The 27610-nt window shown below is 39.1% G+C and overlaps 1 protein-coding gene across 1 annotated transcript in view; it reads right to left on the bottom strand.

The window, feature by feature from the left end:
* The window catches only part of SPOCK1 (SPARC (osteonectin), cwcv and kazal like domains proteoglycan 1), a 324832-nt gene that overhangs the window by 185903 nt on the left and 111319 nt on the right, over positions 1 to 27610 (bottom strand). Inside the window, exon 4 of the mRNA XM_059825381.1 lies at positions 27123 to 27168. Within this exon, the coding sequence (XP_059681364.1) occupies positions 27123 to 27168 (46 nt within the window). The remainder of the gene's footprint in view (positions 1 to 27122; positions 27169 to 27610) is intronic.

The raw sequence follows: 27610 nt of genomic DNA, 5'->3' as shown, positions 1-27610 counted from the left end.
AGCCACAGCAGTTCTCCCACAGGTGGCACAGACACAGGGGCAGCGCACAAAGGACACACTCTCCAATTTCTTTTATGTACCGAGATATATGACTTGCATTTCTTGTTCTACGCCTGTTGCAGCTATCAGCTTCAGATAGTTGATTTTACTTACAGGAGACATCTCCTTGTTAAGAAGTTTTCAACAGCTCAGCTTCTGATTAGGAAAAAAAAACCTGACAAAACCACCTTGACTTCTTGTTGTCACTTTGCCAGTACTTAGGAACTAGTTTTTTTCTCCTAATGGCTTTGATTTAGGTTCAGGCACTATCAGCAGCAGGAAAGGAGCTCAGTTTCCAACAGTGAGAACCAGGCTCCTGGGTTTTGACTAGTTTGATAATCACCTTGCCAAAGAGAACAAACATTACCCTGGATCAGCATCCTGTTCCCACGGATCAGCGAAGCTGGTACATCTGTCATTTCCTATGGGCTGCTGGGCAGGCTCAGAGCCTGCGGAGCCTCCGTCCTCAGAGAACATAGATAATACCAGGATAACTCAGATAACTGCTAAACAAACAACATCCCTCCCTACCCCCCAAACACCAACATGCAAAACCACCCAGGCAGCATAAAATGCGCTAAAATGAACACAGGGATCTGAGGAGTTTCATTTCATTTTTTATGTTAGTCTGTCTTGACATTAGGGATTTTTTGCTAATTGGCATGATTCAGTTAGATGAGGAGGTATTTTGAGATTAAAAAAGATAGATCAACTGTTTGGATAATGGAATGGGGAGCATGCTTATAAACCACAGAAATGAGGAAAGGAGCTGTTATGCTCTGCAGGTTACAGTGAAAAATGATCTTGGGAAATGGGAGGAATGAATAAGGGAACAGTCAGTACACACAAATACAAAGCAGCATCATTACAAAGCAGAAGTCAAAGGAATAAACACAAAATGGGGATTGACTAGGTAGAAATAGCACAAAACAGGATCCCAGAGTGTCAATGGACTGCCAGCTGAATAGGAATCAAAACTGTCAAGATGTTGCAAAAAAGGAAACTCTTTTTACTGGAGTGTATTAGCAGGAAAGTCTTAACTAAAACACAGGAGATAATTATTCTGCTCTATTAAGCATTGTTAATGCCCTCAGTTGGAATGTGGTTCTGTCTGGCTGAAAGTATAAACAAGATATACAGGATAAGAGGATAAGATGAGGATAAGAGTTCAGGGGGGAACGTTAAAATTAATAAAATTTTGAATATGACTTGTAAGGAAATGAAAAAAGGAAATAGATTGAACTCGTCAAGAAAGGAAAGACTCGACAGGGAGTCATGATATGTCTTGAAATGAGCAAATGCTTGTCATAAAGCAAGCAGTTATCCTTGAAGATTGTTCTCCATATCTATGAGGACAGAACAAGGAACAACAGACAAATTACAGCACAGGGATTTTAGTGAAGTATTGGGGGAATCTTTATGAGGAATCAGACTGCCTTCTTCAGAAGTTTATGATTAGCCTGGGCCAACAATTGTTAGAGCTATAGGACCTCTTTGAGACCTCTGTTGGGGTTAGGACCAGCTGAAGGATGGGAAGAGCAGATGGAAGAATTCCTTGCTGCCTCCCTGGCCCTGGAGCATCACAGGTTCTCCTACTGAATTGCTCTCTCTGGGGAAGCAGTGGGAAAGAGCATCCCCCAACTCACCAGGAAAGAATACGGAAAGCCAAGGTAAAGGCTTTGTTTCTGTTGAGCTTGTTTCATAAGGTAGAAGTTTTTGTAATTGGAAAGAAATAATGACTTTCTGGGAGCCTGAATTCTTAAGAGACAGCTAGGTTACAAATTTTCAATATATAAATCACAATGAGGACTGTGCTGATTATCCTTGAGGAATAAGTTTCTATCCAGTTTGAGTATGAACATCACACATCCTCATCCTCATTTTCCTGGTCATCTTCAGATATTTTAACTCTAAATGTGAGACGTAGAGGCTCTGGGGAATGCATGAGGGATATTTAGATGTATTTACATGCAATCAGTGTATGATAATCATATTAGGAATAATTTTTCTGTGACTGACTCTAGCTTCAAAAACTACTCAAACCTTTCTAGCAATATCTTACTTCTGTAATTACTTGGTTTTGTTGAAACTGCAGGGGTACATCAAAGTACAAACACTAACACATCCTAATATGATGAATTAATGAGAATATGATCAATGTCACTATATCGATCTACAGAAAATGGCACGCTATCAAATCTAGCGACAACCTAATAAAGATACACATCCTTCATTTAGATGATGTTTGGAGTGACAGTTATGGTGTAGAAGAAGAAAGAAAACTTTGAGAGAAACTGTAAATGCTATATTTTGCAACTGAAGAAACATATTAAAATAACATATTCTTTTGGCCACTTTTCTATTTCTCTATGAGCAAATAAGGCAGATTGGAAAAATGATCATTCCCATCAGGAGGTTCTGAAAAGACATAAAATAGATTGAACTGCTCTTGTCTTTGTGTTTGAATACAGAAGCACAAAAAGTAATTTCAGTTCAGAGAAGCTGAAGGTAAACAACAGTAATCTTGAGTTTCATTTTTGTTCTGGCAGGTCTCCTCACTGATGGTTTGCCCTTAATTGCTTTTCTAGTTACCTAGTTGAGCATAACTGTGCGAGATCATATTTAAACAAACTCACTTTGTTTTCTTAACTCCTGCAGGACCAACCTTATTTTTTGGCCCTGGAATGTGCAGTTCTGACTTCCAGGAGTAAAAGGTCAACCTTTTACTTCGTTTTTTTAAACTTTGTATTCTTAGTATTACTATTTGCTGACTCCATATAGACATGCAGTATTTGACAGCAAGCCTTTCATTCATGATTCCCAGTTGCCCTACAGTCATGGAAGCATCTTGCTGCTCCCTGATCTTAGCTTTCTCTTTTTGTCTGATGACTTTAAACATTAGAGAAAACACCAACTGTTATGCCCATAACATGGGGGCTAATCTGATCTGTCTGATCACATACCTGCTCCTACAAAAAGATACTGGTGAAACATTAATGGGAGCAATCAGCCCTGCTGATGTGGAACGTATCAGCGCTTCCACATGAGCGAGAGGGATCCAAACTGAAGCAGTAAGAAAACAGGTAATAATAGTTGGGACGGAGAGAGCAAAAAGTAGCAGAATGAAAGTAAAGGCATAAAAGGCAGAGACAACAGCAAAGTTCACACAAGTCAGAAGATAAGGCGTCAGAAGATGCAACAGAAATTCTGAAAAAATGAAGCCAAAACCCAGACCCAATTCAAAAAATCAATGTGCTTAAGAAAGTCTTATTCTGAGATTTAACAGGGTTTTTTGTCTCTGAAGTGGTTCACGCAAACTACTCTTCAATAGTAGTTGGACTTCATGAATTTCCAGTGATATGAAAACTGTACAGAAGAAAACTAAAATAGTATCACACAACTGCTAAATTCAGGATAAAAACTGGAACTAAAGGAAGAGAAATGTTACAAACAGACGGAGGATGAAAATTAATATAGACAAAACTAATGTGTAGGAGAGTAAGAAGCTGTAAAGAGACCAATGTACTCACCATTTCTTTTTTTTAACCTTGCTTTCCTAAGGAAAAGGCTTTTAGAAAGTGGAAATTAATACCATGTTTGGGGGGCTGAGGGGAAGCAATAGGAAGAGACTATAGAAAACTCCAGTAGCGTAAGGCTGTTATGCAGCACATCTTCCCACATCTTTGCCTCGTACCCGTAGACAGAGTGGCACTCACCAAGGATGCCCAGGCAGTATCTGAAGGTACTTCCAGTATCATTCATTCAACACCAAGGACGGAACATTTTCCATGCACTCCACTGCTATTAATAATTGACTCTTTTTTGCTCCACAGTCCTCCCACTATAACTATCTCATACCAGAAAAATTTTCTCTCTTCCCTTCCAGTATTCTCCCCACTTCCTTCATTTTTACCTCCTTTCTGCCAATAACTTTTTCTCCAAGTATTCTTTTCTCTTTAAATCTCTCTTCCTTGCCAATTCCTTCTGATGGATCACTTCCATCTCTCTCTTCCTACTACCCTCCGCAAAATCCAGTCAACCCATGCTCCTCATTCACTCCGCTCCTGTTATTCCTTTTGCACCCTTACCAGTCTGCAAAACTCATCTGTCTGGCACTGTTCCCCCTTGGGGGCTCTGGAGTGGAACCTGGGATCTGAAAATACCCTATAGTCATTGTAGGTCTAGTGGAAACAGTATATTTATTTGGGGCATGGTCCCTCCAGGATCCTTTATTGCATCCTGTCTTTTACCTCAAACACCAGTATCTCCCCTTTTCTCCCCTAAAAACCTCCATAATCACTCTAGTTAATTTTGAACTAAATAAACTCAAAAAGAAAGCAAGCATCTGGGTTGAAATTCTGCCTCCACTAAGATAAATGACAGAATTCCCACTGACTACACGGGCGCTGACGTTTCATCTTTAGAACATATTGGGCCTGTGAACTTCAAATCCTACAGGATTATGCAGAACCAACAGCGTCAAAAAGATTTAATCACTTTTTTTCTTATCAATTTACAGAAATTAGTAGCTGAAGAGTATACAGAAATGTAATAGTTTTTCATTTGAATGAAATATTGGATAGAATTTGCATGATGAGAATACGAAAGCTTTATAAAAATTCACTAAGGGATAGTCCAATGGCATGACGCTGAAAGAGCTGAAGGACCATCAGCAATGATTAATAACGAAGCCACTAAATGGATGTGGGGCAAACAGGAGGTTGTCATCCTCAGTGAAAGCTTGTGAGTACCGATCGCTAAAGGGCAGGATGGGTATGTGGCTGAGGAAAAAAGTAAGGCTGTTAAATGGTAACTGGTTTATCAGTGACTGTTTCACAAGCACCTGGAGAGGTTCCTGCCCCTTTTGCCCACTGGGCAATCTGCTCCCTCCTTTCTGTTAGTTCATAATTATCTCAATATCGAACACTGATTATTAAACACTGAATCTTGAATCCTGATTTGATACTTGGGACAGTCAAGGTGGCAGAACCTTCACAGGTGATGGGCTACACGGGAAGAGGAGGGATGGGAACAAATTTTGCAACTGTTTGGTTTTTCCCCAGGAGTGATTCTGCCAAAACTAAGAGAGCAGCCCTAGTAAAGAACTGTAGAGCACACAATTCATGGAGGTCACACACACACTTATTTAAACTAAACAGGGGAGTAGGGGAAAAAGCAAATTTTATTATTCCAATTACATACAGAAGGAACTAAAACTCAGTTTATATGATCTCATCCCAGGTTCCCAAGAAGCTGACATTAGAGCTGGAAAACAAAACTTTATCTCATGATTCTCAATCTAACTTTTCATGGAGTTAGGGAACAGATTCATTCACAGATATGAAGGCTAGAATTAACTATTAGAAAATCTAGTGTCATGGTCTACATATTATTATGAGAAAGTCCAGAAATGGGGATTTAAATAATCTTCTATAACTCTCCATGGCCATTTTCTATTATAGCAAAGTTGCACAATTTAGTTGCACTTGTCGTGAGTGTAATTTCCAATCTGAATTAATCTGGGTTTACTTCTGGCAGTTGTTTTTATAATTTTCCTCTGTGAGATTAAAGATGCTTTAGCAGGCAGAGTTTCCTTAGCATAAAGGAATTTATACTACACAATCCATCACCTTCCAATTTGCTTTTTTATAAGCTAAACATATCAAGCGGTTTAAGCAAAAGGTGGCTGCAACGGTACTTTCCCTAACAGATGTGCTACAAATCTGGCAGAAAGATGTGATCACAAGGAACAGATTCCTACTGTATGGACATTCCAGGGATAAAGCATATTTACTTCTCTCTAATAGGTAGAATCCTTAGTTATAGACCAGTTTTACTAACTTTCCAGTATGCCCAGGATGAGACAAAAAGGTTTTACGTACAAGAGAGGAAAAAAAAAAAAGAGGAACACACAAGCAAACCAACTAGAAACAAAATTCTGACACTTTATATCACGGTCCCAGCTTGTTCCTAACTTGTTTAAAGTGATTTGCATGTATGGGAAACATAATTTGCTACACAAGCAAATAGATTACAATCAACAAACAAGAGTTATGTTAAAGAAGTGGTAATAAAAAATTAACTAAACAGGAGTCTGCAATGCATTAGGGATTTGTGCTATATATTGGTGACCATGTTCCACAAAACTAACACTTTTGGGGTACCTGAAGGCAGAGATTAACTGGATCCGCGGTTCTGCTACTCTTTTACCAGCACCCTCTCCATTCAACTTATCCTCACATGTTGCTGAGGACATTCTCAGGCTGCCTCTGGCTGTATCCAGAGTAGAACAACGTACAGAACAACGTATCCACCCATTTGAATGCCCCTTGCACTTGGAAGGTCTCCCTCAAAATGACCATTGCCCAAACTTGACTGGTTTTCCCATCAAGCGTTGTGCCTTTATGCCAGGAAAATGGCAACTGTGCTTGCTTTATGACATCTAGTTTATAAACAGCTTTCGGTGCCAAGAATGTCTAATTGGTGTGCAATTGTACCTTTCTGCAAAACATTAAGAGGAAAGTCAATGGAAGAGAGGGAATGTCCGGAAAAGTGTGGCATTACCTGCACAGCCTGTCTTCCACTGAAGTGTACTAACTCTGCCAGTCAGTAGCTGAATTGGACTCTTCAGCCAAGAGTGGCTTGGCACAGAAACTTCAATCACAGTATTGCTGCCCAGAGTCAGGTTTAAGTAACAGAGTTATTCTTTGTCAGATCAATGATTCACTTGTTTATAACAGAAAAAAAAAGTCAACCCTCCATATAGCAAAGAATTTTTGCCTTCCTTCCTTTTATTTAATTTGATCTAGGAGACCATACTATCTCAAACTGCACAAATCAAAGCACATAAGCTAAATCATCACTAGCATCTAGTGATTCAGGGAGAGAGGTGTGCACACTGAACACACATAAATCATATAGGAGTGATATCCTGCAGGCAAAAGGAATGATTTTGGGCATGCACAATACTTCAAAGTTCCAAATGTAATTTAAAGATGCTAAACCCTTCCTGGTAATCCTCATGCGTTTTTTTTTTTTTTTTCTATCTGTATCTACTGTTATATTCTAAAGGAATTATTCTCTAATAAAATGCCATAATTTAATGCACTGATGGTAATGCTGATTCAATTTTCTGCTTGCATAAATATATTCTAAATCCATATTATAAAAAAAATATCACTGGACCTAGGTGTAAAAATCTGTAGCCAGAATTAATGGTCCAGTAATAACTGTCATTTGATAAACTGATCAATCACACCTTATCTGCACTCTCATAACATAATATAGGCATCCACTAGTGAAAATATTAAAAAATAAAAGATCTGTTGGTTCTGAGCATGGATTAAAGTATTATTTAACCAGATGAAAGCAATGAGGGTGAAATTATTTCAAACAATGTGGAAACACCGTTTGCTTCAACCTGAAAACTGGATATTCTGGTGAAGAGCACAAGGAATATAAACACTGGGTTACGTTATTTATGGAAGATAGAATCGTAGGAAAAATCCAAAGTGCAGGAAAGAAATGCCCAAGTTCTCTTTAATTTTACACGCAAAAAAGTTTATACTGTAGAAAAATCAGACATATTTTGTTCAAATGCATGTACTGGGACAAGCACATGAATGCAAATGTCTAAAAGCAGTCAAATAAAACATGAACAGTCATATACAACAGTAAGAATGTACCACTGGCCTGTTCATTCCATTAGACTGATACTCTTCACGTGTTTGAGTAATCAGTAGTCCAGTTTAGCAAAACCTTCCCAGATTTCATGCCTGGAGCTTTATAGCAGGGTGCACACATGAAATCGTATCTCAGTTCTCTGCAAATCATTAAAAACATTCAAGGCACACAAAACAAGGTGGAACTATCAAAGAGGAATGACAAATGAACAAACAGTATACGCCCATGCTTGCCGTCCAAAGAGTTAGGTTTGGCGTCATAGACCTTTGGAGAGATGCTTAAAGAATCTCATGCGCATGGCAAACTCTTGATTCTGGCAATTCTGCCAACTCCATAATGCCAGCAGTCACCAAGTCCAAGGGGATGGAACAGATTACAACAGATTACTTCTTCAGACCCATAACACATTGAGTAATACATGGGGTGAAAAAGGTAGGGAAGAGGAATGTTACAGATGTAGTTTATCTGCTGTGATAATACCCTAAACTTGTTACAGTCCCCGTTGCATGGGCAAGTTTTATCACTGGACTGCATCATTAAGATTTTAACACACAGATACCCTCCAATGTCCAGATGCCTAGGAGTAAGGAATTGGGAGCCATAAGCACCTGGCGTGGTCCCCAGAAAACACGTCGGCAACTCTTCATGAGAGAAACTGTGTTACCACTTTCATATCTTGGGAGGACGTGACAAGAATCTCTTTTAAACTATCTAGCTTAACTGGAAAGAACAGAATGTAAAAGTGCCATTTCAAATCCCACTGCGTATCATTCTTCTGATCCTGCCTGTTAGCAAAACCAGCATCAAATACATTCACCTCCATGCCCGAGTATACATAGATTGTTCCACACCTACATAGAAACTCACAGGCATGTACACAGGTGTACCATCATGCACAGAAGATGACCTTATAGTTCCTTAACACCTGGTTTCTTGGTATCTAATGTCATGAGTTGGAATTGCCCCATTTTGATCGGTTTGAGAGAGGCTAATAGGGCTAGCAAATGATCTGTGAGGGAGAGCTAACAGATCTGTGGTTAAGATGACAGCGCTGAAGGCAAACGTAACAAGCCTTCACATAAAGAAATTAAATGTAAGCTGGCACCCAATTGTTTGTCACGTCAATGGCACACAACACAGAAGTTTTCAATTCAAAGGTCTGAATTGCAAAAAGGGAAGTTCAGGTTGCAAATTTCTAATGGTTAAGAGTACCAGAGGAGAGTACCAGAATAAATTGCTGGGGCGACTGTGGAGTGTCCTGCACTGAAGGTCTTTAAGAAGTTGGTGAATAAGTGTCAGGAATGATGCAGATACGGTTGATGCTGCCTTGGGGGAAGGGGTGGATTAGCTAACGCCTTGAGAGTCTCTTGAGATAACGTCACCCCATGTCATTTCCCAAGCTTTGCAAGTTTAGTGGATTGAGGAAGCGATGAACTAATTATTTATGTGAAAGGATTCTGATCGGATGATATATCTACTAAACTAAGATTTTGCTGGATTTATAGTTTGTTCCCTGCCATTTTAATCTCTTAGCAGATGAGGTGTGAAATTGCTTCAGTAGAAGGACGCAGCACATAACAGAATCAGACAGCATTTAGAAGAACAGAACTAAGACCGTCAAACTTCGGGATCATGCTGAGCTCATCACTACCTCTGGATCTGCAGATTCTTTCTTTATGGCATATTTGCTAGGGAACTGTGGAATTCAGAGATCAGGTCGCACGCTCAGTTTTTAGTGGTTGGACTACTGATACTTCTTCAGTCTCTGCTGTGAAGTCATCCCCTAGAAAACAGCACGCAACAGCAAAACTACAAAATGGGACACGTGCATAATCCTCCTGCTTCATGTGTTTTATTCACTTTGAAACTTCTGTCAAAACCATGGCCTTGTAATTCATAAATATTTGAAGAATGAGGCCAGATACCTCAGACACCATCTTATTATCCCCAGCTTAGCCCAATTCTGCTAAAATAAATATGCCCACACACATACGACAGAGACTACAAGGGCAGCAGGGCACTGGTCACTGCTCAGAAGTACATCTCCAGCAGAATGGATGAAGACATCTCAGGCACTGTTTTGACTATTGTGTTACGGGAGGGCAGAAGATGAGAAGGTGGCTTCCCAGTCCCTCACAGGTTTTAGGTATTTCTACCAACAATACCAACACTGCTTTTGCACCTTTGTACTGTCATCTGCCAGAGAAGAAGTGGGCTAAATCCACAGGCCAAGATAAGCAACTAACCTAAGATTAAAAAGGAGAAGCTAATTTGCCCCAAATTTGCTCAACTATTCTCAAAATATATGATGTCTATATGGATAGGAAAATGCATGTGATACAAATGCGCAGTAGCCGGGTTTATGTCGCAATGAGTGAAAAAGAGAGATACCCAAAGAGAATACGTTTTCCATCCAAGTAATGCAAGTCTAAGCTAAATTTAAATCACTGTAACTTCACCAAGGAGCCTGCACATAACTGAGGGCGGAATTTGACACTGATGTAATTCTGCCTTTGTGTTCTACCTCTTAGTAATCCATTTTAAATCTATTTGTCATACACGTTTTCCAGCTTTATAAGCTTAAAGGAATTTTTAGTACTTCCTCCTCTCTCCCCAAAGAAAAAAGGGATGCAAAGGAATTAATGAATTAAGATTTAATGCCCAAATTTAATTGCCAAGACAGGGCAATTATATTATAATTCATTAAAACAAAATCCATTCACCACATATATCCACACCCTAGGGTCTTTCTGTTTCAGACACATCACGTAAATTCACACCGCTCAATGGAAAATAAATGCTACTACTAATTTTTATTAAAATACTAGTTAATTTACATCTACCATAATTGAAATACAAGACAAAATATTGTTATTAGCTCCCTACTGCACACCACGCAAAGATTTTAATGAACTTTTTTATTTGGTCAGCATGCTAAAAATTAATTTCTCAAACTGAGTTCTTATCATTGAGGAAACTGCCTACATATAAGAATGGCCTCTTATAATTATTCAGTGCCTTAAAAAAAGCACGCTTGTGAATATATCAGACTTTAATTTTTAATAATGTCCTTTTGAAACATCTTATTGTGCCAAGGTGCTGGACAAACACGTGGATGGAGATACCAAGATAGAATTTAACATAGACATCCCAAAAATTAATAAAAATGTTCTCATACAAAAAACCTTTGCTCCAGAGATACCTTTAAATCTTCTCTTCTTGGCCTCTCCACCCCACAGAAAGCAGTATTTCCATCTTGTACTACCTTGCTCCAGCAACCTCTTGAAACCCCATCCATTCTTTCACTGAATACTAACTAGAAGTGAGATAAAAACTTCATTTCTTAAGGTCTGGAGAGTCTGGATTCAGTATTTTAATTCAAAACAATAATTTTTAATTTAAAAGCTGCATAGAGATCACAGAATTGCAGTTCTCTCAGAAAAGCAAGCAAAAGACTCTTTTCTCTCTGCTAGATTGACAAAACAGACAGCATACTAATGGACAGGTAAAAATCAGCTATGCCAAAGGACTGTCACACAGAAAATGCATTATTAAACTATCTGATTCTTTCTCAAAGTGTTCAACATCATCTACTGCAAACTCCATTTTCACTTCTCTCAGTTCTCTCTTTCTTCCTCATCTCTTCCCAACTCAAAGGAAAACAGTAAAAGTGACACTATCATAAATTTCCAGCTCCTGCAGCCTTTGCCCCAACACACCTTTTTTTCCCACTGACTATCTGGTGCTTTGCCAGGTTCTTAGCTGGGTAATCTTCAAATACTGTGGCCTTCATGATACAAACGCTTAGAGGGGTGTGTTCCAGGAGAATCCTGCTGGTAAGGGACACCTGTCATGGTTATTTAATGTCACACATTTCCTCCGAGTTCCTTTCTTCATTTGAAAGCCTGGCAGAATTTATTGTTCTTTAACGCTTCAGAAAACATGGATAAAGCAATTTCCAAATATCCTTTGTGTATAAACCAACATGAATTCTGTCTAATTAGCATAGCTGTTGGTGTAAGCCTGTGAGCTTTATCTGACTTTGTTTCAGCAGAAGTAGACAACGTATGACCCATCGCTTGTCCCAAACAACAGAATGAACCTTGAACAGTTTTTTGTGCACAGGGGAACTATGCAAACAATCCGCTGATCATCAAGAAGTGTAAACATGCTGAGAAGTGTCCTGAACGAGCACATTGTGGGCACCAACAATGGCAACAGCAAATCAGAAAATGGACCAGTTGCTAAGGAGGTATTGTCTATTCCATCCTATAACTAAGGAAACCAAAGGATTTTTAGGGAAACTCAGAGGGAAGAGACTCTGGTAGGAAGCCAGAAGAAAGTGGAATGCAGGAAACTGAAAAGAATCAAAGACCCTGCACCAAGACTATGCACAGCATAGTTGGTACCACTACGCTAATCCACCTGATTCTTCTGGACTGCAGCATCCCTCCTGCAAAACAGGGAGGTCACGTAATGAACTACAACAACAACCTGCACAACTTCTCTCCTGGATTGCACCATCTCTTCCACAAAACATGGATGTAGTTTCAAGCATAAACTTCACTCAATTTGAGCTTCAAAACCGGGACAGGATCCTCATAAGTTTAACAACCATCGTGCTTTTCACAGAATCACAGAATCACTAAGGTTGGAAAAGTCCTGTAAGATCACCAAGTCCAACCACCACCCCAACCCCACCATGCCCACTAAACCATGTCCCACAGTGCCACGGCCACACGGTCCTTGAACCCCTCCAGTGATGGTGACTCCACCACCTCCCTGGGCAGCCTCTGCCAGTGCTTCACCACCCTCTCAGTAAAGAAATTTTTCCTCATATCCAGCCTAAACCTCCCCTGGTGCAACTTGAGGCCTTTTCCTCTTGTCCTGTCGCTTGTCACTTGGGAGAAGAGACCAACACCCACCTCACCACAACCCCCTTTCAGGCAGTTGTAGAGAGCGATAAGGTCTCCCCTCAGCCGCCTCTTCTGTGGGGAAGCTGAGATCATAGTGTCTAGAAGAGATCCCCATTTGCATCTTGCTTTCTTGGACAGGATCTGTGCAAAGTCTGATTCCATCTCACTTTAGCCTTCTGAAAGCTAATTAGTCTTAGCCAGATCTCAAAGTGGCTTCCTAATCTGAAACACTTATTTCAGTGTCTGCTCCAAAGACAAAACAGAGAACTACCTCAGGCTAGGCATCTGGCTTTCAGATAACTGCAGATGAGATGAAGTTAAGCAACTATGTTCTGTTTAAAAGTGCAGCCTGTGAAAAAGAATTTATTAGTTGTATCGTTATAAAAACAACATATGTAGCTCTCGAATGCATTCCTCCTTTTGGGCTCAAGCTCTCTGCTCCTACTAGATGGGTGGCCTCTCTCTCCTTTTTCATCTCAAATCTCTTTTTTTCCATTTTGAGAAATGGAGTACCTGACTGACTGATACAAACAGACCTATTTCCAAATCATATCAACAGCTCCATCTGTCCAAAAGTTCATCTTCAATGCAATTTCAAAAGCGGAGCTACCCGCTCTAGGTGTCTGCAATAGTTCCATACATCAAGCATGCTACACACAAATGCGCCACATGACACTAACAGGGAATACAACTTCCTATACAAAGTCAAGGGAGAGCGAAGCAATAGAAGCTGAAAGAAGATAAAATGTTTTGTAGGTAGTGGAACACCAGCTGATAGCAATTTCTCTTTCAAGCCACAGTATACTTAATTTATTTATAGGCAGTGGAAAAATGTTATTGGCACAGTCCTGTGTGGGAAAACACAAGAGAAGTGCCACTTTATGAAAAAGTAGCTCAAAAGGAGAAACACAAAGAAAATGAAAAACGTTTACCTAAATATCAAGTCGCACTTCTTGCAATAGAATAATGATGAAACCAGGAGCAAAGTTAGTCAGTTAGGAGTGAGAACAACTAAGTACAGCCTATACCCAGCACATAGCAACGGCATATTTAGGAGTTCTATTGAGGAAGTATCTAAAGTTGAAAAGTAACAACTCATGATCTTTATGATCTAAACTATCAAGGCCAATATATTTATGTTTCTGATACTGGGACATATCATCCATGTTAAGGTCCTGCTGGTATTTTTCAGTTAGACTTGTGCTTTGCATGGCTTCCCTTGAACATGGTTTTACTTGGATACTTCAAATGGTTTGACCTGTGTAAAAGCTGCCAGCCCAAGTGGACATTCAGATAGATAGGAAGTTTTCTTACTGTGCTAGTAAGAGAGAAAGAAAAAAAAAAAAAGGAAAAAAGGAAAAAAAAAGAAAAGAAAAAAACCAAAAGATGTGATTGCTGAAAAGTTTTCAGGCTCTATCATGAATGTCAGATTTTTGCTGACACCCATGCAGATGTGCAATTTGAAGGGTTAGAAGAAGCAGTCTTCCCCTTGATGCATAGTTCATGCAGAAGTCTCAACTGTCAGACCAGACAGTCTCAATATTGCTGGAAATGTGCACTTTTTTTAACCTTGCATTTTTATGTCAGTAACCTGAGAATCTCCCAAGATTTAAGAAAACCCTCACATAATGAAGCACAGGTTTTTAAACACTCAAGGCTATTGAAGTACTTCGAGCTTACTGAAGTAAGCAATTGTGGAAGATAGACAACTAACAAAGACAACCTGGAGGATGAATAAGAGCATTTGGCTGGATATCCGCTGTGGCTATTCACCACAGTGAAGGGGTGCTGAGAAGCTTAAATTTAAGAAGAGCACTGCTTCTTGAAAAGCTAGATAAAAATATAATGCCTGTCTAAGGGCATACTGCAGACAACCATCATGTGACTCCTGAACCACGTGTATGTCAGGCAAATTGTAGAAAAACCAGGAGGGAGGGAGGGAAACAAATGCACTGGCACCTACAGAAGAATGGACATTTTGCAGTTCTGCCATTAATATTAAGGATGAAAGGTGGTGACGACTGATAAAATCAAAGATGAAAATGTTGCTTACAGAAGAAGTACACAGTTATTGCACCATGGTCTCCTTAGCTATCTCAAGCTAAATATAATCTGGATTTTGAGGATAAATAGGTCCTACGGGTTAGAGTAAATTTACCATAACTGTCAAAAACATTAGTGCTAGAGTTCAGTAGCTAACACTGATTCCTTAGGTAGCTTTATGGTCTACCATAAAGAGAGAAGCAATAACAAGTAACAAGTGATAGGACAAGAAGAAATGGTGTCAAGTTGCACCAGAGGAGGTTTAGATCGGATATCAGGAAAAATTTCTTCACTGAAAGGGTTGTCAAGCCTCGGAACAGGCTGCCCAGGGAAGTGGTTGAGTCACCATCCCTGGAGGTATTTAAAAGATGTAGATGCGATGCCTGGGACATGTTTTTGTGGTGGACTTGGTTGTGTTAGGTTAATGGTTGGACTTGATGATCTTAAAGGTCTTTTCCAACCTAAATCATTCTATGATTCTAAGCAGACACATTTTTTCTTAGATGTCTGTACTTAACACTGTGAAAAGCAGGGGTTCTTCCCTTTCTCAGTTTTGCAGAATTCTGCAGCCTGTGTCACCAACTTTTCGTTACTTGGTTTTAAATATGAAAGGTCATTACAAAGGTTCTCACTGAACAGAGAAACAGGCTTAGATGCTGGAGCCTTAACGGCAAAGATACATTTGCTGTTAGAGACTACTATATGCATTTTCTGATTTCTTTTTAACCCCCAGCAATTAAAAGAAAGGAGAAATCCCCTGAACACACTGATGTATCACATTAAAATAATTACAGCAATGCTTACTTACATTGCATTACAGATCGCTGTGATGTGCAATGATCCCTAGGATTGCTTATCTGTACATCCATTTATCACAGAGTTCTGTTTATCTGTTGTTAAGGATAAAATGGCAAGTTGTGAATCAATTGCTCAGCTTATAAATTAAAGCCATCCCAGGAACAGAACCTACTTATATTACAGATTTGATTCTACTGTCTTGCCTTGTGGTTAAAGTGAACATGATAGTTCCAGATTTTGGGGCAGCACTTCACCTGTACGTATCCCTCTCGTATGGCTAAAGAGGCATCGCAAGGGTGCACATAAATACAACAACAATGCTGCTTACTGATCTCCCCTAGATAAAACAGATCAAATCCTCAGAGGTTTCAAGGAGGACAGTGGAAGTCAAATTCTAGTCTTCAGACACAGCTTTCCAGTCCCTGAACTTTAAAGACAATGTATGTAAAGTCGACAAGACTGTTAAAGAAAGCTGTGAGGCCGTAACTGACAACACGGAGACAGGTATCAATGGCAAGGTCCATGGATACATTGCAACCAGGGGACACAGAGAGAAAAGACAGAACATGATTAAATGACTAAACAATGCTTACCAAACTGATACTAATTTTCAAGACACTTGGGAACATACTTCAACACTCTTAGGGACCTTTTTAGTGCAGAACACCAGCAGAATACGTATGAAAACTTTTTTATTCGTCTTACTGTGTACTGCTTAGCATCATTTTGTAGTTTAAAGCAACTTTCCTGATGACCAAGGACTGCAAAGCTAGAATGCAAGCAATCAGATTAGAGCAGAAATAATATTATTTTATGCAAATATGTTTAATCTGAAGCAATAAGAACAGGAAGAAAAACAGCTGTGATTCAATTAGTGTTTTGATGACCTGGGCACTTAGGTTTATAGCAGAAGGAGATTTAATTCCTAACTACGCATGCATTGTCATGTTTTACCTAATGAATTGAAGGAGAATAGTTAACTGATTTTCATTCAAATCTTTAACCTTAGGGTTAGATCATGACCTTTATTCCTGTCTGGACAAAAAACCTCACTAATATCCACGCACAGAATCATCCACAGGAAGTCCTCCTGACTCTGTATTAGAAAGCAAGTGAGATAGGGAGAAGAAGTCAGAGAAAAAGGGCTGCCTTTTGCCAGTCTCTGTTTACGTTCAGGGAGGCCTGCAAGCCTGTGACAACCATGGTTATTATCCATCTTGAATTTATGCACATCACTCCCATCAAATGAGAACTTGTATTTTTTCAGGTGGTGCCAAAATGTCAAGGATACTGATTCATTTATTTTCCCTTCTTTGCTTTGACTGGAAATCTATTTTAAGAAATACCTTCTTCAGCATTTCTTCTGTTCTTTCAATGAAATTAGCTGGTTTCCATTAATCAAAATACAATCACAGAATCTCAGTGCTAGAACTGCAGTTCTGGGAAGGGTGCTGATTCCATTCCCCTTCTCCATCGCTAGATCAGCTATCAGTGTGTCACTATCTGCAAGACATTTATCTAACATGTTTCGGAACACCTTCCAAGAAAGAGACTCTACATCCTCTTTAAAATATCTCTCCCAATGCTTAAGTAGTGCTGTCATTACAAAGGCTAAACTTCATCTTCTTTGCTGTAATGTAAACTTATTGCTCCCTGTTGTATCCACAATGGACAGAGAACAATTCCTCCACTTTGCAGTTAATTTTATAGAAAATAGGATTTGTGGGTTGTTTTGGGTTTTTGTTGTTTTCTTTGTTTTCTCTCCACAGGGCAGGTGCTCCTCTCCTTCAGTCTTTCTTCACAAAGTATATTTTCTGCAACTCTGATCATATCTGTTACTTTTCTCTGGGTACTTTCCGGCTGATTCATACTATTCTAGAAGCCTGGCACTCAAATCTGGACAACATATTCCAGCCAAGGTCTTACTGGTGCTCACTAGAGCCGAAGGTTTACTCATAGTTACACATGCCAGTGCAACATTTGCCTTTTTTGCAACAGAATGACATTGTTGACTCATGTTCTATTTGTAATCCATTGTAATCCCCTACCCTTTTTCTCCGAATTTATTACTAGCCGATTGTTTTTCATCCTGTTTTGTGCAGATGATTATTCTTACCTAAGTAAAGAACATTGCATCCGCCTGGACGGAACTTTATCCTTTGTTTTCAGACAATTTCTTTAATTTCTTAAGGCAACTGTGAACGATATTGCTGTGCTACATTTAATAAGCATACAAATTTCAAGATCTACGATTTGATGAAAATGGTGAATAATACTGGACCCAAAACAGACCACAGAGGAACCCTACTCAATTTATCCTTCCAGCCTGACATTGAACTACTGACAGCTACTACCAGAATGTAGTTTTCCAATTGATTTTGTATCCATCTCATAATTATTTCTTTTAGACAATATTTCTTTAACTTGCTTATAAGACAGTAATGTAAGCCAATGTCAAAAGCCTTATTAAAGTCAAGATATGTGATACTGCAAGCTTATCCCCGAGTCTCAAGGCCTGTAAATGTCACAGAAGAAAATTAGCTTAGTTTGACATCCATACCAGCTTTATTCATCCCCTTATCTTCTGGATGCTAACAAATATTTGCTTCAATATTTATTCCAGTACTTTTTTTTTCTTTCAGGATTTCAGGTTCAACTCACAGGATATAATTTCCAGTTTTCTTCCTTTCTCTAACTTTAAAAAATATGCATGCTGCTTGTCCTTTCCCAGTCTTCTACAATGTCATAAATTTTCAAAGATAACTTTTAGTATCTTTAAAATTATTTCAGCCAATTCACTTAAACCTTAGATCAATTCCAGCTGATTTGCAAACAACTAATTTACTCAAGCCTGCTCTTTCTGTAATCCAGAATCTTAAACTTCAGCTGAAGATATTAATTACGATAGCCACCTAGTCACAGCCAACCTTATAAGCGAAAGCCAAAGCAAAGACAGGTAACAATGCTTTGGCCTTCTCAGCAATGCCTTTATAAACGCCTCTCTCTCCACTGAGCAGTGAGCCATCATTTTTCCTGATTTTTCTTCTCCTTCTAATACACTTGTAAAAAATGGTTATTCTTAAATCTTTGCCCAAACATCTCATGTTATACTTGGCTTTCTGAGTTTGGGGCTACTGTTTGTGCTGCCTTAGGAGTGCAACCCAGTGGCACTTTATGTAACTTCTTGGCACTGCAGTCGCTAAGAGCCTTATCATTAACCAGGCTCGTGGCTTTTGGATGATTCGTGTTTCTGCCCTTTACATTGAGGAAATGCCAATTACTTCCTCTAATTTCTGCCTTACCAAGTCTCAGTTTACTGAAATCTGGTTTTGAAATAACCTGCCTTTATTTTGATGTTCTTCTCTTCCTAAAAATTCTGCACTATACCTTTTCATGGCCATTGTCACTCTGCCTTCTACTTTCATTCTCCACAGCAGTTCCTGTTTTTCAATTAGAATCAAATGACAGTTAGTAATCACCTATTAACTCACAAGCATATAAACATGTTTAAATACTGTGCAAATTACTCTTCTGACTGGCTAGTGATTTAAAACTCACTCTGACGTGCAGTATAAATCCACTGCTATGCCATCCAATATTTAAGATAAATAACGTTTCAAAGCTGGAGGCTTTGCCCCTGATTGGTTTGGCCTAGTTAAATCAGAATACAAACCGAAGCAGTTAGTTTGAATAATACACTGCGATCTCTCTTACACCAGCTAAGGACGGAAGCTTTGCAGGCATGTATATTCCAAACACACTTAAGTTTTAAAGGTTTAGGTAGGTTTCCAAAAATGAACTCCTATATACTGACCTGAAGCAAAGGGAAGGAGACCCCTGCTCACTAAGTGATGTCAATGAGGGCAGGGTTGGGCCCTGTGATATTCCCAAAAATGTATTTACTTCAATGGGAGCCAGATGAGCATGGGGAGGCATGAATTTCCCTTTAAAAATCATGTCTGCTTCATAGTCAATGAAGTAAGAGATATTAAAAGAAAGCCAGCGTCGTTATTGACAAAACTAACAAGTGCTTCCCAAGTGCTAATAAAATTCTAGACAAGCAACCCATTGATCGTTGTCTCAGTTCAAAGCACATCAACCATGATACAATCATGGCTAGGGACCCCATCTCTGTCACTTCTCATGCCATATTTAATGACAAAATTGGTTGCTTACAAGCTTATAGGGAATTTAATATCATGCTTCCAGCACACAAAGAGATACACGTGCATCTGCTTGGAGGATATAAGCAGCCATATGTGCTTGAAACGCATTTGATGGAAGACAGTATATTTCATGTGCTGCATCTCAGCTATTGTTTGCCGTTGATTCAGTTAGCATGTTTTAAAATTGTACTGATTTACTGAAGATTTACAAACATAATTCATGTGCAGTTGCCCTATGAATAAGCCTCTAAAACTAATTCAACCACAGTCAAAAAATAAATTGCAAAATAAGTTATTCAATTGAAATCTGCCATCTGAGGCACAGTAATCGAAAACATTTATTATAAAACTAACATATATTTGTCGCTAGAGATGTGTACAGTACTAAACAACTTTCTGAAAGGAATTTATTCAGACTTTTCTCAAAGAACATCTTAACTGTGCTAACAGAAAATTACATGTTCAAAAATAATTGTAGGTTCTATGATTTTCACCCTGCATCACAGGCTTCCTATTATCATCCTTTTTGTTTTGGAAGGCTTATGTATTTTAGGCAAACTTTATTGCGCACAGCTGCAGGAGGCCATTTCTGGAGTCTGGATTTGCCAGTTAGACACTGGCAAGAGATAGGTACAATTCAATGCAGAAGGAGAGGAAGCATGAATACCAATACATCCATCTCTAAATATAAAGCTCAAAATTTGACAAATTCACTTTCATGGGGCTGCTGGACTGTAATAGTCATAGGCTATGCTATGCTGGAGGCCACAATCCACTCAAAAGCAGTGTTTCCCCTTTGAAAGTGAGGGTATTTTGCAGTTCAGACTTTCATTAGTGCTCAAGGGGAATTCTTTGAAATGATAGAGTTCATGTCTGTAATTAATAACGATAGTCAAGTCTACACGAGCGTGTCTGACATTACAGTCAGTCATTGATAGGTCCGATTGAGGCAGATGAAGATTTTCACACAGTACAGTGGAAGAGGGATTTTGGAATTGTGGAATTTTTTTTATCCCCATCCCCACAGCAGATAATGAAAGCCCTGAGAAGTAACAGCCCTGTCCAGATTTCTCGGTTACTGGGGAAGAGGATTGGGAATAAAGACAGTGAAAATAAAGACAAAGGCTGGAAGACCAAGGGGGAAAGTTCAGACTGTTTCTAATCAGGAGCTTCTTTTCCCGAGAAGTCCAGCAGCTTGGAACACTTGGGATTTCTATCACCAGTGATGGGTAAAATTCCATTTCTAGCCAGTCCCTTTGCCTCAGTGCAGGAGGCAGGGTCAGGATAGGAGACTCAGGCCAGCCCAGTCCCGTGCAATCATCCGACAGCGTCGCAAGCAAAATGGGAAGGGTGAGACGTGCACCTACTTGAACAGACAATTCCACAGTTCAGTGGATGGGTTTAGGCATAGATTTGGGAAAAAGTGCAGCGCTACAAGAGAATCAAGTATTTTTCACCCCTCTTACTGTGTCCTTCTATAGCCTTGTTGTTAATAATAATGGCAGCTCAATGGTCTAAACAGTTTTGGATTCAGAGCTTATGTATCTGCAGTACAGAGTGCATCCCATTACTGCCACAGTTCCCATGTTCTGTGTAATGACGCTTTAAAAAAAAAACTATATGGCAAGCAAATTGGACACCATTCCAAAATGTTTCCAGCAACTTTAAACCTAACAAAATACACTCTTTATTTGTGCAGCTTGCCATAAAAATTAGTAACATCTATTTGTAGAAGAATTTACCACAGCTAATAAGAGGTGGCTTTTAGCAGAAATTTCCAATAACAAACTTATTTTTTTATTTAATAGTTTTCACTTACAATAATACATAAAGTCTTAATGAATTAATTTTCTGACAAGTCTGAATAGGTGCAGAGTATCAGACATTTAATTACCATACCAAAATCTCTGACTTGAGAATGTTATGCTAAACATTTTCCCTGATTCCCTCTTTTCTTTCTCCCACGTAGATGGAGAAGACTAGGAAAGTATGTCAAGTTAGCTGTCAAGCTCTGTAAGAACTCTCAAATGACCTTGTCAGAAAAAAAACCCCAACCCTTTGATTCATATTTTAAAATCCTGACTAACCTGCCCCTTCCACTCTTCCGCTTTCCAGCTTCTGCAACTCTGACAGAATTGAGTTCAGTATTAATGACTAGCAATAATTTTCAGGCTATACGCTCTCCTGCCTTCTGCAGTCCAAATGCCTCGTTAGCTTGGTAAGATGCTCACCTTTGTATTGGTTTCTCCTGGGTTCAAGATGAATAAAAAGCTGGGCTGGTAGCTAGGCTAAAAATGAATCCTGATCACTTAGGTACCCTCCGAGACGCAGCTGAACCACTCAAGTTGGCTTCCCTTGAAAAGGCATGTTATGCAAAGATACCTCGTGTGACTCTCCAGGGGTTGTTTCAGTGAAAGTCATGTATGCTTTTTTAGAAAACAAGGTATTTCTTTTCTTGAGACACACATGCAGATATTTCTCTCCACACTGCAAGCAGAAAGCAGACAGCTTGATTGCACTGCTATTGTTTTTAAATGCATAATTAAATAATTCAATCTGCTGAACAAAGCTAGCTTTTTTTTTTTTAGAAAATAATGGTTGGTTGGACCGAGCAGTCTCTTCTTTAAAAGATGCAAATGAAATCCAAGCCTAGAAGCAGAACTCTGCTAATATTCAAAACCTCCGACTACTGTTGGTTTTTGAATCTGTTAAACACCCTGAATCCTCCAGCTGCCTTTGCGAGATCACTTCTGGCAGGTACTAGCCACCTTCAGTTCCTTCAAAACCCGGCCCTCCCAGCTCCTTCGTGGTGCTTCTACAGTCTGGCTTCCGTACAAAGACTTCACAATTAGAATATTCAAAGATGATTTTAGATTCAGATTTAGAAATAGTTTTTCAACATTAAAAAACTGTAGACCTGTGCCAAAGCGTGGGTATTCACACAGGTTAGCTTTAGCTTGGTGATGCTGGACTCAGATCTCCCATATAAACCAGGGAGAGAGGCAGCTGGCTGTTTTCATTGACCCACTGGAGAAGTTTCTTCTCTCCTGTCACTGTAGGAAGAACCTTGGTCTTGTGAGGTTAAAATTTGCCTTTGGGATATCTCTCAAAATAACAATTTTGTGGTGAGAACACAGAGCTGCTACTGAGTTCACAAGAGCAAGCTAGGGCTCCTTACAGGATCTGCACAGGCTCTCTGAATACAAGAACCCCAAAGAACACAAAATAGAAGCTTTTCTATCTCCAAAATGGTGCAAGAGCATAGGAAGCATTTAAACACCCGAATGCCAAAAGGAGCAACATTGAAAAAACAATGTCAGGGCCGGGAAGATGGAGAAGAATAAAGATGGCTTAACCAATTTTCTTGCAGCTTGCACCACATAAAGGATCGAAGACAAATTCTTCTGACTATTCTTTTTTCTCTGCATGGAAAATGACAGAAACAAAACCTGTGGTGGAAAACACAGGGAAAGAGAAAGAAAGCATTCCTTCCTTCCTTTGTCCCAGCACTTCCTATTTAGGTACTCTATATACACATATATATAGTATATATAAATTTATACACTTATATATACCTGGATGTATACATAAACTGAGGATTAGTCTTGTCAGCATCTGATTCATAGGGCCCAAAGTAGCAACCAATGTGATTTCTCTTCATTTTGTGGGTGACAACAACATAGGGGTCAGCGGCTAAGGACTCACATGCTCCGTGTATATGTAACTAAACTAAGCAACAGTTTTCTAATGTAATTTTTTTGTGTAAGAAATCTCTTTAGAGATTGGCCAAGAGGAGTAGTGACCTCTTTGTCAGAAAGAATGACCTATTGGCCAAATAAAATCCATTTGTAAGATTTAAATGAGACAAAAGCACTGCACAGATCTCTGTGCAAGGCAGAGTATCACGTTCAGACTGCATCGCCTAGTCTGCGCTCTGCCTCCTGACAACAGACTCTCCATAGTCTAGGAGTAATTTTAGACTGAAAGAGAAACGATCCTTTGCTTTGTAAAGATACAGGAATCTTTAACAGATGTACGGCTGTTTGTATCGCTTCAAGGTATCCACATGTGATTTTAGATTCTCTAAAACGATTTGTGTTTTTGCCCAGAGTCAGACATCTCAATAACACAATGAACAAGACAGTTTTAAAGCATGTCAGTTCAAAATCTTTTCACAATATTTTGCGGGATTTACCATTTTGGTTTTCCTCTTGGGAAGACAGAGGGTCGCAAGGCCTCTGAAAGTGGTAGGAGCGTAAGTACCATTTGAAGCCAATAGGATTTGTAATCCTAAATCCCTCAAATGCCTTTGAAAATCTCTCTGTGGATATATGCCTTGACAAAAACATCCCCTTTCCTTTGACACTGAAGTTCCATTTCCATAAAGACAGAGAATCTACACTCTTCAGCTCTAGCATGTATAAGCCCCCAATGATACTCCCGCGAGCTGCCTACAGACAATAAAAGGAACACATTTGGCAATGAAATATAGAAATAGATGTAAAGTGAAATTTTCAAAAGCACCTTCAGAGATTTCCAATGGGTATTTTCTTCCTAAACACTTCCATAATTTTGAAGATTCAAATCTCTGATCAGCAAAGCTGTTCCCTTTTATGACTCCTGTTTGTAAAATAAATGACCGCCAAAGCTGAAACTGAAAGCAAATAAAGAAAGCGTTGTGGTTTCATCTCCTCCACTGGTCTGTCCTTTGTCTAGTTACCCCTTCATCCATTTGTTCACACCTTTCCTTCTCCTTCTTAACTGATTCACTCTTTCTTCTCATTTGTGATATGATTCACAAGCATAATTTCAAACTGCTTGATTTCCAGGGACATAAAAATGTTCTTCTGTAACATGACTTGCCTTTTTTCTTTTTCAAGTAGTTAATTACTAATTTTTTTAATAACTGAACTATTGGGCACCTCCTGCAATTATGCAACATTGCTATCATCTACTATTCTGTAACCATTATCCACTCGTTACATCCCAGTGGCACCACAGGTAAGTCATGGTTGGAGATGGCCACGTAATTTCCCATTTCTTGCTTCCTTCTATGTACCACACTGTGACTGTTTCACCATGACCCTTTTTTTTTTAAAAAAAAAAAAAGCTACTTGCCTGCTCAATAATTTGCCTAAGCAATTTGCTTGCAGGAATACCTTTTCTGAATGTAAAATCACAACAATATATTATATACTATATAATATATATATCAAAATGGTCACTTCACATTCTGAAGGGCAAAGGAAGTCTCACACTCTACTTGAATGCCACTTAACTTTGAACACAGGATCCAAATGAGAGAAGGACTGTGCAATGGATCTACATGACTGAAATTCATTTGTATTATAGCTACTGTGCATATGATAATTCCTTTCTAAATGACTAGAGGATAACATATTTTAAAAAACCCTACAAATTTCAGAGCAGAAGTAGACTGAAACTTAGAGAATACCACTTTGAAGAAAATTCTAGGACACTGGTGTTCTGCAATTTAAGAGGCATGATGTCCAATAATGAACCAAAGCCAGTCAAAGAAATCCAGGATCCTAAAAATGCCTTAAGCAATAGAAAAAAAATCTACCATCTACCTGTGATTTTACAGCTGTAATATTCTTGCCTCATATGTGTTCTCAAGCAGGAGTTACATGAGTTTCACTGAACATTACAAACAGGAAAAATGAGCAACTATCAAAAGGCAAACTGAGAAGCTAACTGGACCTGTGCTTTATATTGTGTGTTGTTATCCTCCACGAATCAAAGAGCTGATAATTGGTTCTACCAAATCAAAAGAAGCTGTGCAAAATGTAATTTTTAACATTTGCCCTGAGAAAAATACATTCTAGAAAGCTTTAAGAAATAATCACAGAATCACACAGAATCACTAAGGTTGGAAAAGACCTGTAAGATCACCAAGTCCAACCACCACCCCAACCCCACCATGACCACTAAACCATGTCCCGCAGTGTCACGGCCACACGTTCCTTGAACCCCTCCAGGGATGGTGACTCCACCACCTCCCTGGGCAGCCTCTGCCAGTGCTTCACCACTCTCTCAGGAAAGACATTTTTCCTCATATCCAGCCTGAACCTCCCCTGGTGCAACTTGAGGCCGTTTCCTCTTGTCCTATCACTTGTCACTTGGGAGAAGAGACCAACACCCACCTCCCCACAACCCCCTTTCAGGCAGTTGCAGAGAGCGATGAGGTCTCCCCTCAGCCTCCTCTTCTCCAGACTGAACAACCCCAGCTCCCTCAGCCGCTCCTCATCACACTTGTGCTCCAGACCCCTCACCAGCTCCGTTGCCCTTCTCTGGACACGCTCCAGCACCTCAATGTCCTTCTTGGAGTGAGGGGCCCAAAACTGAACACAGGATTCGAGGTGTGGCCTCACCAGTGCCACATTCATTCAAATAATGAAATATAAGACCCAAATGGTTTCATACTACACTTTTTTGAGGGTGCTCCAGTATGGAGTGTTACAGAATCTTAATGTCAGAGTGACAAATATAACAAAGAGCAAAGTTAAAATACAATATTCTGATTTTAAGGACAAAATTGTGGCATGCTATCAGCTTGCACTACTTTTGTATCTGTCTTTCAGAGGATGGGCTGCTGAGATTTCTTTGCATAGAGTTTTTTACTGATGAGACATTAACTATCAAATACCACCCACTGCACCTAGCAATATCAGGGCTACTGGTGTTGCCAGCGATGTTCACCTATGGTATTTAGAATGAATGTCTCTTACCATCCCATCTGAAAAGTTTGTTGCTAGCTATGAACACCAAGCAGAGAATACTTGATGTGGAGTTGCTGTCTGAGATCTCTTTTAAGTTGTCAAGCTGAAGTTCTTTTTCCTGGCATGGCTGTTGTTTCCAGTGCTATCCTGGACACAACAATCAGAATATTTTTTATTGTTTTTTCCTATCCTTTGGTGGCTGGCCTGGAAATTGTTGAAGTACTGCCATAATTTAACAAAATGTCATTTATAGAATCTGTATCCGAATCAGCAGCATATACACAACACACATTTCTTTTGAAAACCAGCCCTGAAATTCATACATTACAACTGGCTTCAAAGAATTGGCCCCGTAAGTGTTAGGAAATGCAGTAATTGCATTTATGACATTCATTTAGCAAAGTTTTTAACATGGAAGAAAATGTACATGAAGATACCCGTTTTAAACTGCATGTTAGACCGAGATTCACGGTTACAGAGAACCTTTCTAAGCATATATAACATCATTGAATATAAACTGGAATGGATGGGAATTAAAAAACATGGCTGAAAAATACAGAGATGAGTCAAACCCTTATACATAAACCACCTCAAGCTGTGACTAAATTGGGAATGAGACGTAAGGATGAATATAGCTCTTCACTAATGCATGGGACAGATGGAGGAGGAAAGGCATAAAGTATATGGGGATATTGCAAAACAGCAGAAGACAACCACAAAAAGTGTACTAACTTTACCTTGATCGAAAGGCTTGTTTGGATTCCAGTTTCTGAAATAATCATCCTAAATAGGGAGAAAAAAAAGGAAACTCAGAAAAAATATAATCATCCTTTTCAGTACAATTTTACATAACTAAACTACAAATGAATCAAGTCATCTTTTGATCCTAATGTATTTAGTCCAAATCAGATAAGAATATCAACAGGTTGTGTCCTGAAGAGTAGTAAATGCAGGTTAGAAACTAAATAAAAAATTCCTTGGATTCAGCACCTTGAATTTTTCTACTTAATTGTTTTTCAAAGTATGCCCATTATTAATATTTTCTGATAACTCTGCATTATTTCGTATCAATCTACAACTTTTGATAACAAAGATAAAAGCATATTGTTCAGATAATGTAACATGATCCACACCACCCTGGGGTGGTGAAAGGTCAGCAAAGTAAATTCAACAACACTGATATTCATTTGGACACATGTAAATCACACCATCATGAACGTACAGA

The sequence above is a fragment of the Gavia stellata genome, chromosome 16 (assembly GCF_030936135.1).
Source record: "Gavia stellata isolate bGavSte3 chromosome 16, bGavSte3.hap2, whole genome shotgun sequence".
Lineage (NCBI taxonomy): Eukaryota > Metazoa > Chordata > Aves > Gaviiformes > Gaviidae > Gavia > Gavia stellata.
This window is presented reverse-complemented; position numbering and strand designations above follow the sequence as displayed.